At 57.1% G+C, this 12,654-nt stretch overlaps 1 protein-coding gene across 1 annotated transcript in view; it reads left to right on the top strand.

The window, feature by feature from the left end:
- LOC144949954 (peptidyl-prolyl cis-trans isomerase slr1251-like) overlaps nt 1-10,170 on the top strand; it is a 38,577-nt gene extending 28,407 nt beyond the window's left edge. The window contains exons 6-8 of the mRNA XM_078879944.1: nt 4,559-4,792; nt 8,551-8,643; nt 10,027-10,170. Of these exons, the coding sequence (XP_078736070.1) occupies nt 4,559-4,792; nt 8,551-8,643; nt 10,027-10,170 (471 nt within the window). The remainder of the gene's footprint in view (nt 1-4,558; nt 4,793-8,550; nt 8,644-10,026) is intronic.
- Nucleotides 10,171-12,654: the final 2,484 nt, after the last annotated feature.

Below are 12,654 nucleotides of genomic sequence, written 5' to 3'. Positions count from 1 at the left end.
GTGTGTGTGTGTGTGTCTCTGTGTGTGTGTCTCTGTGTCTGTGTGTGTGTCTCTCTGTCTCTGTGTGTGTGTGTCTCTCTGTGTGTGTCTCTGTGTGTGTCTCTCTGTGTCTGTGTGTGTGTCTCTGTGTGTGTGTGTGTCTCTCTCTCTGTGTGTCTGTGTGTGTCTCTCTCTGTCTCTCTGTGTGTGTCTCTGTGTGTGTGTCTCTGTGTGTGTGTCTCTGTGTGTGTCTCTCTGTGTCTCTCTCTGTGTGTGTCTCTCTCTGTGTCTGTCTGTGTGTGTGTGTCTCTGTGTCTCTGTGTGTGTGTCTCTCTCTGTGTGTGTGTCTCTCTCTGTGTGTCTCTGTGTGTGTGTCTCTCTGTGTGTGTGTGTGTGTCTCTGTGTGTGTGTCTCTGTGTCTGTGTGTGTGTCTCTCTGTCTCTGTGTGTGTGTGTCTCTCTGTGTGTGTCTCTGTGTGTGTCTCTCTGTGTCTGTGTGTGTGTCTCTGTGTGTGTGTGTGTCTCTCTCTCTGTGTGTCTGTGTGTGTCTCTCTCTGTCTCTCTGTGTGTGTCTCTGTGTGTGTGTCTCTGTGTGTGTCTCTCTGTGTGTGTCTCTGTGTGTGTCTCTCTGTGTGTCTGTGTGTGTCTCTCTCTGTCTCTCTGTGTGTGTCTCTGTGTGTGTGTCTCTGTGTGTGTGTCTCTGTGTGTGTCTCTGTGTGTGTCTCTCTGTGTGTCTGTGTGTGTCTCTCTCTGTCTCTCTGTGTGTGTCTCTGTGTGTGTGTCTCTGTGTGTGTGTCTCTGTGTGTGTGTGTCTCTGTGTGTGTCTCTCTCTCTCACTCGAGTCCCACCCTCGTGTGGAGGGTGGGACTCGAGTGGCCAAGCCTCTCCGCACGAAGCCTCTGCCAAGAGCTCAGTTGGTCACCCCCCCCCTCACCCCCCCCCCTCACCCCCCCCCACCCCCCCTCACCCCCCCCCTCACCCCCCCCCTCACCCCCCCCTCACCCCCCCCCCCTCACCCCCCCTCACCCCCCCCCCTCACCCCCCCCCTCATCCCCCCCCTCATCCCCCCCTCACCCCCCCCCTCACCCTCCCTCACCCCCCCTCACCCCCCCCTCACCCCCCCTCACCCCCCCCCTCACCCCCCCCCCCTCACCCCCCCCCTCACCCCCCCTCACCCCCCCCCCTCACCCCCCCTCACCCCCCCCCTCACCCCCCCCCTCACCCCCCCCCTCACCCCCCCCCTCACCCCCCCCCCTCACCCCCCCCCTCACCCCCCCCCTCACCCCCCCCCTCACCCCCCCCCCTCACCCCCCCCCTCACCCCCCCCCTCACCCCCCCCCCTCACCCCCCCTCACCCCCCCTCACCCCCCCCCCTCACCCCCCCCCTCACCCCCCCCCTCACCCCCCCCCTCACCCCCCCCCTCACCCCCCCCCTCACCCCCCCCCTCACCCCCCCCCTCACCCCCCCCCTCACCCCCCCCCTCACCCCCCCCCTCACCCCCCCCCTCACCCCCCCCCCCCTCACCCCCCCCCTCACCCCCCCTCACCCCCCCCTCACCCCCCCCCTCACCCCCCCCCCTCACCCCCCCCCTCACCCCCCCCCCCCTCACCCTCCCCCCCTCACCCTCACCCCCCCCCCTCACCCCCCCCTCACCCCCCCTCACCCCCCCCCTCACCCCCCCCCTCACCCCCCCCCCCTCACCCCCCCCCTCACCCCCCCTCACCCCCCCTCACCCCCCCTCCTAGGATGACGCTAAAACGCCCTCAATAAAAATGTGCTCTCTGAATGTGAAGCGACGACTTCCTTCGAATGGGACGTCGTGGAGACTGTGTCTGTGTGTATAGGGCTGTGTGTGTGTATAGGACTGTGTGTGTGTATAGGGCTGTGTGTGTGTATAGGGCTGTGTGTGTGTATAGGGCTGTGTGTGTGTATAGGGCTGTGTGTGTGTATAGGGCTGTGTGTGTGTATAGGGCTGTGTGTGTGTATAGGGCTGTGTGTGTGTATAGGGCTGTGTGTGTGTATAGGGCTGTGTGTGTGTATAGGGCTGTGTGTGTGTATAGGGCTGTGTGTGTGTATAGGGCTGTGTGTGTGTATAGGGCTGTGTGTGTGTATAGGGCTGTGTGTGTGTATAGGGCTGTGTGTGTGTATAGGGCTGTGTGTGTGTATAGGGCTGTGTGTGTGTATAGGGCTGTGTGTGTGTATAGGGCTGTGTGTGTGTATAGGGCTGTGTGTGTGTATAGGGCTGTGTGTGTGTATAGGGCTGTGTGTGTGTATAGGGCTGTGTGTGTGTATAGGGCTGTGTGTGTGTATAGGGCTGTGTGTGTGTATAGGGCTGTGTGTGTGTATAGGGCTGTGTGTGTGTATAGGGCTGTGTGTGTGTATAGGGCTGTGTGTGTGTATAGGGCTGTGTGTGTGTATAGGGCTGTGTGTGTGTATAGGGCTGTGTGTGTGTATAGGGCTGTGTGTGTGTATAGGGCTGTGTGTGTGTGTCTGTGAGTAGCCCTGACGTGAAGTAGCACATCCACAGACAGTGCTGATTGTTGCTGGCCGCTCTGCACAGCGGAGGTGGGTTGTCGGATGGAGGGGTCTTGGTTGGAGGCGGGCCCAGCCGTCGTCATCATCATCATCATCGCCATCATCATCACCACCACCATCGCCACCATCACCACTACCATCATTAACACAGTCATCACCATCACCATCACCACCATCACCATCACCACCATCATCACCACCACCATCGCCATCATCACCATCATCACCACTATCACCACCATCACCACTACCATCATTAACACAGTCATCACCATCACCATCACCACCATCACCATCACCACCATCATCACCACCACCATCGCCATCATCACCATCATCACCACTATCACCACCATCACCACTACCATCATTAACACAGTCATCACCATCACCACTACCATCACCACTACCATCACTAACACAGTCATCACCACCATCACCATCATCACCACCACAGTCATCACCACCACCATCACCACCACCATCACCACCATCACTAACGCAGTCATCACCATCACTACCACCATCACCACCATTACTACCACCACCATCACCACCATCACCACCATCACTACCACCACCATCACCACTATCACTACCACAGTCACCACCATCACTACCATCACCACCACCATCACCACCACCAACACCACCACCATCACCACCATCACCACCATCACCACCATCACCACCATCACTACCACCACCATCACCACTATCACTACCACAGTCACCACCATCACTACCATCACCACCACCATCACCACCACCAACACCACCACCATCACCACCACCATCACCACCATCACCACCACCATCACCACCACCACCATCACCATTATCACCATCATCACTACCATCACTAGCACCATCACCACCACCATCACCACCACTATCACAACCACCATCACCACCACCATCACCATAGTCACTACCACCATCGTCACCATCGTCACCATCACCACCACCACAGTCATCACCATCACCACCATCACCACCACCATCACTACCACCATCGCTACCATCACTACCACAGTCATCACCACCACCATCACCACCGACATCACCACCGACATCACCACCATCACCACCGACACCACCACCATCACCACCACCATCACCACCATCATCATCACCACCATCATCGCCACCATCACCACCATCACCACCACCATCATCACCACCACCACCACCATCACCACCATCACCACCACCACCATCATCACCACCATCACCACCACCATCATCACCACCATCATCGCCACCATCACCACCATCACCACCACCATCATCACCACCATCACCACCACCACCATCATCACCACCATCATCACCACCATCACCACCATCACCATCACCACCACCACCATCACCACCATCACCACCACCACCACCATCATCACCACCATCATCACCATCACTACCACCACCACCATCACCACCACCATCATCATCACCACCATCACCACCACCACCATCACCACCACCACCATCACCACCACCATCATCATCACCACCATCACCACCACCACCATCATCATCACCACCACCATCATCATCACCACCATCACCACCACCACCATCACCACCACCATCACCACCACCACCATCATCATCACCACCATCACCACCACCATCATCATCACCACCATCACCACCACCACCATCATCACCACCACCACCACCACCACCATCACCACCACCACCACCATCACCACCACCATCACCACCATCATCCAGCAGTGAACGAAGGTTGTAATCCCCGACCCCCCCCCCCCCCAGCTCCTGCCCATGGCTTCTACAACAAGCTTCGCCCACCACCATCACCACCACCACCATCACCACCACCACCACCATCACCACCACCATCACCACCACCATCACCACCATCATCCAGCAGTGAACGAAGGTTGTAATCCCCGACCCCCCCCCCCCCCAGCTCCTGCCCATGGCTTCTACAACAAGCTTCGCCCACCACCATCACCACCACCACCAAGAGGAACAGGGTCTCACTTGCTCCGTGTGCCTTGACCTCTTCCGCGAGCCGGTGACCCTGCCGTGCGGACACACCTACTGCAGGGCTTGCGTCCAGAGGACGTGGACCACATCGGATGATGAGTCAGAGGCGGCGGCTACGGTGGATGTAGACGTGAACTCGCGCTGCGTGTGCCCCGATTGTCGGCGGACTTTCTCGCCTAAGCCGGAGCTGAGCAGGAATGTCGTGATCGCCGATCTGGCCGCCCGGCTGAGCGAGATGAGAGTGGCGAGGCAGGCGGCGGTGGCGGCGATGATGGCATCTGGCCACGGTGGTGGTGGAGATGCCACGGAGGTTAGTTAAGTGCGGGGCTTGTGCGGCGTATGTTGTCAAAAGGGGCCTTAAATGGGAAAACAATTAAGCCGTAAAAACAAAGTTTTGCACTATAAATCCTTTAAATGCGTGGCATCGGTTTTATTTTATTATTCATTTCTGTTTTTCTTGAGTAAGAGTTTTAAATTAAATATGCATTTTTTTCCCCCCTAAAATGTGGAAAATTTTGGAAAAAAAAATTTCCACGAAAATTAATTGTCACGCACAACGAGTCTGTGTGCAAAATGTCAGCTCGATTGGATCACGGGAAGTGGGTTAAAAAAACGACCGAAAGATTTGCACGGTCGTAAGCGCGCAAGCAAGCAAGCGAACTTAATATAAAGGATCTAAAATAAGTATAACCCGTAAAAACAAAGTGTTTCACTCTAAATCCTTTATATGCGTGGCGGCTAGAGTCCTCTCGTCCTCTGGCTTGAGATGGCTGCCACCTATGGGTCAGATGATTGCATTGCACCATTAAGTAATTGGTAATTACATATAATATTTTTGTCCTAAAAAGTGGAAAATTTTGGAGAAAAAAAATTCACGAACATAAATTGTCACGCACAACGAGTCTGTGTGCAAAATGTCAGCTCGATTGGATCACGGGAAGTGGGTTAAAAAACGACCGAAAGATTTGCACGGTCCTAAGCAAGCACGCAAGCAAGCAAGTGAACTTAATATAAAGGATTTAAAAAAATAGATTAAAATACACAAATGGAAACTTTCAGAGTCAATTAATTGTGTTTTTCATTTGCTATACAGCCGGATAATACGACAAAACGCTAACCTTATAAACACTCAGTCGTTCATAAAAGTTGAAGGCAGTATAGTACTATAGTCATAGTGCCGGATGAAGCTAAGTGCGGGGTGGTCTCTCTTTCTCTCTTTTTCGTCCATCAAGTTGATGATGACCATGGCACATTTGTCATTTTATTTCGATGTAAAGCTTTCGTGACTGCAGGGATTCATCTTCTTGGTTCTTTCGGTAAAGTCACGTAGAAGGGAAATAATAAAATAATACAAATTAGACATTATAAAAGAATATTTTTAAAAGTTTTATTTTTATTATTTTATTAAATAAAACATAATAAAATATTATTTTATCATGTTGCATTTTTATTATTTTATTATTCACGTAGAAGGGAAATAATAAAATGATAAAAATAAAACGTAATAAAATACAATTCTCACGACGTTTCGGCCACAACGCAAGCAGCCGTCCTCAGGTGAAGACCGCGTCTGTCGGAAAGACAGCGTCTGAATAGACAATAAAAGAAATTCATTCAGACGCTGTCTTTCCGACAGACCTGTTCTTCACCTGAGGACGGCTGCTTGCGTTGCGGCCGAAACGTCGTGAGAATTATTTTATTGTGTTTTATTATTTTTATTATTTTATTATTTCCCTTCTACGTGACTTTACCGAAAGAACCAAGAAGATGAATCCCTGCAGTCACGAAAGCTTTACATCGAAATTTTATTATGTTCTATTTTTATTATTTTATTACTTCCCTTCTACGTGACGACTTTACCGAAAGAACCAAGAAAATGAATCCCTGCAGTCACGAAAGCTTTACATCGAAATTTTATGATGTTTTATTTTAAATTATTTTATTATTTCTATTCTACTTGACGACTTTACCGAAAGAACCAAGAAAATGTGTCATTTTGTTGGGTTTTGACGAGCGCGAAGATGGCTCAACAGGCCATTCGGAGCCCCGCATTCTCTGTGGCACACTGGGACAGGTCAGGGTGGAAGTAGAGCTCTGAGGTGGAGCCACAAGTCCACCCTTGGTAGATGTGCGCTGCTGCTTCTTCCAGATGGCACAGAAGCTTTGCTTACTCTCACAGAGGACCGACCCGTCCTGGACTTTTCTTCTCCTCCCCCACCAACTCCACCTCCTCCACCTCCTCCACCAACTCCACCTCCTCCACCTCCTCCACCTCCTCCACCTCCTCCTCGTCCACCTCCACCCCTCCACCCCCTCCACCTCCTCCACCAACTCCCCCACCTCCTCCAACTCCTCCACCAACTCCTCCTCCACCCCCTCCACCCCTTCACCCCCTCCCACCTCCTCCACCTCCTCCATCTCCCCCACCTCCCCCACCTCCTCCACCTCCTCCACCAACTCCTCCTCCACCCCCTCCACCCCCTCCATCTCCCCCACCTCCTCCAACTCCTCCACCAACTCCTCCTCCACCTCCTCCACCTCCACCCCCTCCACCCCCTCCACCTCCTCCACCAACTCCCCCACCTCCTCCACCTCCTCCACCAACTCCCCCACCTCCTCCACCTCCACCCCCTCCACCCCCTCCACCTCCCCACCTCCTCCACCCCCTCCACCCCCTCCACCTCCCCACCTCCTCCACCTCCTCCATCTCCCCCACCTCCTCCACCTCCTCCACACCTCCACCTCCTCCACCTCCCCACCTACTCCACCTCCACTTCCTCCACCCCTCCTCCTCCATCTCCCCCACCTCCTCCACCTCCTCCTCCACCTCCCCCACCTCCCCCACCTACTCCACCTCCACTTCCTCACCCCCTCCTCCACCACCTCCACCCCCTTCACCTCCTCCACCTCCTCCACCCCCTCCTCCTCCACCCCCTCCACCTCCTCCCCCTCCCCCTCCACACCCTCCACCTCCCCACCTCCTCCATCTCCTCCACCTCCTCCACACCTCCTCCACCTCCTTCACCTCCCCCACCTCCACCTCCTCCACCTCCTCCACACCTCCACCTCTTCCACCTGTTCTTCCTTCCCCTCCATCGCCACCACCTCTCCCTCCTCCCCCACCACCCCCACCTCCCCACCCCCCCTCCCCCCCAGGAACCACGTGACACCTGCGCGTGCCCCGAGCTGAGTGCAGAGCTCCTCCCTCACCTCCTCCCCCCCCTCCCCCACCTCCCCCTCCCCCCACCCTCACCTCACCCCCCCCACCCCCCCACACCCCTTCCCCCCTCCCACCCCCTCCCCCCCACCCCACCCCCCCAGGTACCACGTGACACCTGCGCGTGCCCCGAGCTGAGTGCGGAGCTCCTCCCCCCCCTCCCCCACCCCCACCCCCACCCCCTCCCCCTCCACCCACCCCCACCTCACCCTCCACCCCCACCCCCCCCTCCTCCCCAGGTACCACGTGACACCTGCGCGTGCCCCGAGCTGAGTGCGGAGCTCCTCCCTCACCTCCTCCGCCCCCTCCCCCACCTCCCCCTCCCCCCACCCTCACCTCACCCCACCCCCCACACCCCTTCCCCCCTCCCACCCCCTCCCTCCCCCCCCTCCTCCCCAGGAACCACGTGACACCTGCGCGTGCCCCGAGCTGAGTGCGGAGCTGCTCCCTCCCCCCCGTCCACCCCCCTCCCCCTCCACCCCCCTCCCCCCACCCCCACCTCACCCTCCACCCCCACCTCACCCCCCCCCTCCTCCCCAGGTACCACGTGACACCTGCGCGTGCCCCGAGCTGAGTGCGGAGCTGCTCCCTCCCCCCCGTCCACCCCCCTCCCCCTCCACCCCCCTCCCCCCACCCCCACCTCACCCTCCACCCCCACCTCACCCCCCCCCTCCTCCCAGGTACCACGTGACACCTGCGCGTGCCCCGAGCTGAGTGCAGAGCTGCTCCCTCACCTCCTCCCCCCCCTCCACCCCCCACCCCCACATCCCCCCCCCCACCCCCCCACCCCCCCACCCCAGGAACCACGTGACACCTGCGCGTGCCCCGAGCTGAGTGCGGAGCTCCTCCCCCCCCTCCTCCGCCTGAGCCGCCACCCGCTGGTCGCCCCCAGGGCACGGGGGGGGAGGGGGCGGGGCGACGAGGAGGAGGGGGAGGGGGGGGAAGGGGGCGGGGCCTGGCACGTGGCGGAGGAGCGCGCCCGTCAGAGCGTGAGTGGGGCAACACGTGGGGGGTGGTGGGGGAGGTGGTGGGGGAGGTGGTGGGGGAGGTGGTGGGGGAGGTGGTGGGGGAGGTGGGGGAGGTGGTGGGGGGGGTGGTGGGGGAGGTGGGGGAGGTGGTGGGGGGGGTGGTGGGGGAGGTGGGGGAGGTGGTGGTGGGGGTGGTGGGGGTGGTGGTGGTGGAGGTGGTGGAGGTGGTGGTGGTGGTGGGGGTGGTGGGGGTGGGGGTGGTGGTGGGGGGGGTGGTGGTGGTGGGGGTGGTGGGGGGTGGTGGGGGGGGTGGTGGTGGGGGTGGTGGGGGTGGTGGGGTGGGGGTGGTGGTGGGGGTGGTGGTGGTGGGGGGGTGGGGGGTGGTGGTGGGGGAGGTGGGGGAGGTGGGGGTGGTGGAGGTGGTGGTGGGGGGTGGTGGGGGTGGTGGGGGGTGGGGGGGTGGGGGTGTGGGAGGAGGGTGGGGAGGTGGGGGTGGTGGGGGGGGTGGGGGTGGTGGTGGGGATGGTGGGGGGGTGGGGGTGGGGGTGGTGGGGGTAGGGGGGGGTGGGGGGTGGTGGGGTGGTGGGGGGTGGGGGGGTGGGGTGTGGGAGGAGGGTGGGGGAGGTGGGGGTGGTGGGGGGGGTGGGGGTGGTGGTGGGGATGGTGGGGGGGTGGGGGTGGGGGTGGTGGGGGTAGGGGGGGGTGGGGGGTGGTGGGGTGGTGGGGGGTGGGGGGTGGGGGTGTGGGAGGAGGGTGGGGGAGGTGGGGGTGGTGGGGGGGGTGGGGGTGGTGGTGGGGATGGTGGGGGGGTGGGGGTGGGGGTGGTGGGGGTAGGGGGGGTGGGGGTGGTGGGGTGGTGGGGGGTGGGGGGGGGGGTGGGGGTGTGGGAGGAGGGTGGGGGAGGTGGGGGTGGTGGGGGGTGGTGGTGGTGGTGGGGGGGGGTGGTGGGGGGGGGGTGGTGGAGGTGGTGGAGGTGGCGGTGATGTTGGAGTGGTGGAGGTTGTGGTGGAGTAGCTGGTAGTGTAAGCGGTGGTGGGGGTGATGGTGATGATTGTGGTGGGGGTGCTGATGGTGGGAGTGCTGATGGTGGGAGTGCTGATGGTGGTGGTGCTGATGGTGGTGCTGATGGTGGGGGTGCTGATGGTGCTGATGGTGGCGGTGGTGCTGGTGGCGATGGTGGTGCCGATGGTGCTGATGGTGGTGGCGATGGTGCCGATGGTGCCGATGGTGCTGATGGTGGTGCCGATGGTGCCGATGGTGCCGATGGTGTCGTTGTTGCTAACCCTGCGCTCTCCCCGCCGCCCGCAGGAGCAGCTCCTCCGCTGCAAGCGCGCCCTACGGGACCGGCAGAGGCGCATCAACCTCTTCCTGCACGAGCTCCATCGCACAACGCTCGCCCTTGACGTGAGAGACGCAGAGGGTCGCCTCGCCGGAGGTCCACACACCACGTAGATTCTAGATTTGAAGCTTTCGTGACTGCAAGGATTCATACGCTTAGCTCGTTCGGTAAAGTCACCGTGTAGGTAAAACTTTCATTGTATATACGGAGTGGTAGCTCTTGTAATCTCTCATTTACTTGATACAGCCGTCGTGGCTGCGTGACGGTTCCACCTGAAGACGGAGACTTGTGTTGCCTCCGAAACGTCGTGATTTTATTTTATTTTACTTTTATTAATTTTAATTTGTTTTACCTACACAGTGACTTTACCGAAAAAACCTAAGAATACCTCCTCCACCCCCTTCACCTCCTCCACCCCCTCCACCCCCTCCACCACCTCCACCCCCTCCACCTCCTCCACCTCCTCCACCCCCTTCACCTCCTCCCCCCTCTCCCCCTCTAACCCCCGCGTGACCTCTGCCCCTCCACTCACCGCCCTCCACCCCTCCACCCCCTCCACCCCCTCCACCTCCTCCACCTCCTCCAGCTCCTCCAGCTCCACCTCCTCCACCCCTCTCCTCCCACCTCCTCCACCCCCTCCACTCACCGCCCTCCACCCCGTCCACCCCCTCCACCTCCTCCACCTCCTCCACCACCTCCACCCCCTCCACCTCCTCCACCTCCTCCACCACCTCCACCTCCTCCAGCTCCTCCCCCCTCTCCCCCTCTAACCCCCGCGTGACCTCTGCCCCTCCACTCACCGCCCTCCACCCCCTCCACCTCCTCAGCTCCACCTCCTCCACCTCCTCCACCCCCCACCCCCTCCACCCCCTCCACCCCTTACACACATACTACAGACATACAACCTCCTCCACCTGAAGACGGAAGCTTGTGTTTCCTCCGAAACGTCGTGATTTTTCGGAAGCTTGTGTTTCCTCCGAAACGTCGTGATTTTTATTTTATTTTACTTTTATTAATTTTAGTTTTTTTACCTACACAGTGACTTTACCGAAAAAACCTAAGAAGATGAATCCTTGCAGTCACGAAAGCTTCACATCTAGAATTAGTCAACATGTGGGTAAACAATTAAATTAAAATTAATAAAAATTAAACAATAACATCACGACGTTTCGGAGGCAACACAAGTCTCCGTCATCAGGTGGGGACCGTCACAGGGGAGGAGAGGGGGGGGAGCTTATCAGAATGTGTTATGAACACCACGTAGATCTTCTTGGTTCTTTCGGTAAAGTCACGTAGAAGGGAAGTAATAAAATAATAAAAATAAAACATAATAAAATGAAATAATTCTCACGACGTTTCGGCTACAACGCAAGCAGCCGTCACCTGAAGACGGCTGCTTGCGTTGTAGCCGAAACGTCGTGAGAATTATTCCATTTTATTATGTTTAATTTTTATTATTTTATTACTTCCCTTCTACGTGACTTTACCGAAAGAACCAAGAAGATGAATCCCTGCAGTCACGAAAGCTTTAAATCGAAACACCACGTAGAGTTTGTGACCGTCCAAAAATGACTACCACATTCTGATGAGCTCCCCTCCCTCCCTCCCTCTCCTCCCCCCCCCCCCCCAACTTGTATTTAAGGGCTTGTATCTTGAATCCTTGCCTCACTCGATGCAGTCATTTTAGCTGTGACGGTCCCACCTGCCTCCGAAACGTCGTGATGTTATTGTTTAATTAAAAAAAAAAAATTTTACCCACATGTTGACTAATTCTAGATTTGAAGCTTTCGTGACTGCAAGGATTCATCTTCTTAAAACATTAAAATTAATAAAAAATAAAATAAAAACCACGACGTTTCGGAGGCAACACAAGCTTCCGTCTTCAGGTGGAACCGTCACAGCCACGACAGCTGTATCAAGTAAATGAGAGATTACAGGAGCTACCACTCCGTATATATAATGGTTGAGGGGGGGGGGGGAAGGGTCAAGAATGGCCCACTTTTTATTATTATGGTAAGGTGCGGCTTGAGACTATGAATAGACTGCGTAACAAAAGACTGAGCCTTTATTATGGAGAGGTTCGGTTTGTGACTACGCCTAGCCTACATAACAAAAGTGTGAAAACAGAAAGCTAAACCTGGTAAAACAAAACTGCAGAGGTGGGACAAAGTCATTGTTATGCAAGTCCAAGTCGAGAGTCGCAAGTCATCAAATTCATGACTCGAGTCTGACTCGAGTCCAAGTCACATGACTCGAGTCCACATCTCAGAGGTGGGACAAAGTCATTGTTATGCAAGTCCAAGTCGAGTCGCAAGTCATCAAATTCATGACTCGAGTCTGACTCGAGTCCAAGTCACATGACTCGAGTCCACATCTCATAGGTGGGACAAAGTCATTGTTATGCAAGTCCAAGTCGAGTCGCAAGTCATCAAATTCATGACTCGAGTCTGACTCGAGTCCAAGTCACATGACTCGAGTCCACATCTCAGAGGTGGGACAAAGTCATTGTTATGCAAGTCCAAGTCGAGTCGCAAGTCATCAAATTCATGACTCGAGTCTGACTCGAGTCCAAGTCACATGACTCGAGTCCACATCTC

This window comes from Lampetra fluviatilis, chromosome 55, assembly GCF_964198595.1.
Source record: "Lampetra fluviatilis chromosome 55, kcLamFluv1.1, whole genome shotgun sequence".
NCBI lineage: Eukaryota > Metazoa > Chordata > Hyperoartia > Petromyzontiformes > Petromyzontidae > Lampetra > Lampetra fluviatilis.
The sequence above is the reverse complement of the archived record's forward strand: the minus strand, read 5'-3'. Positions and strand labels throughout refer to the sequence as shown.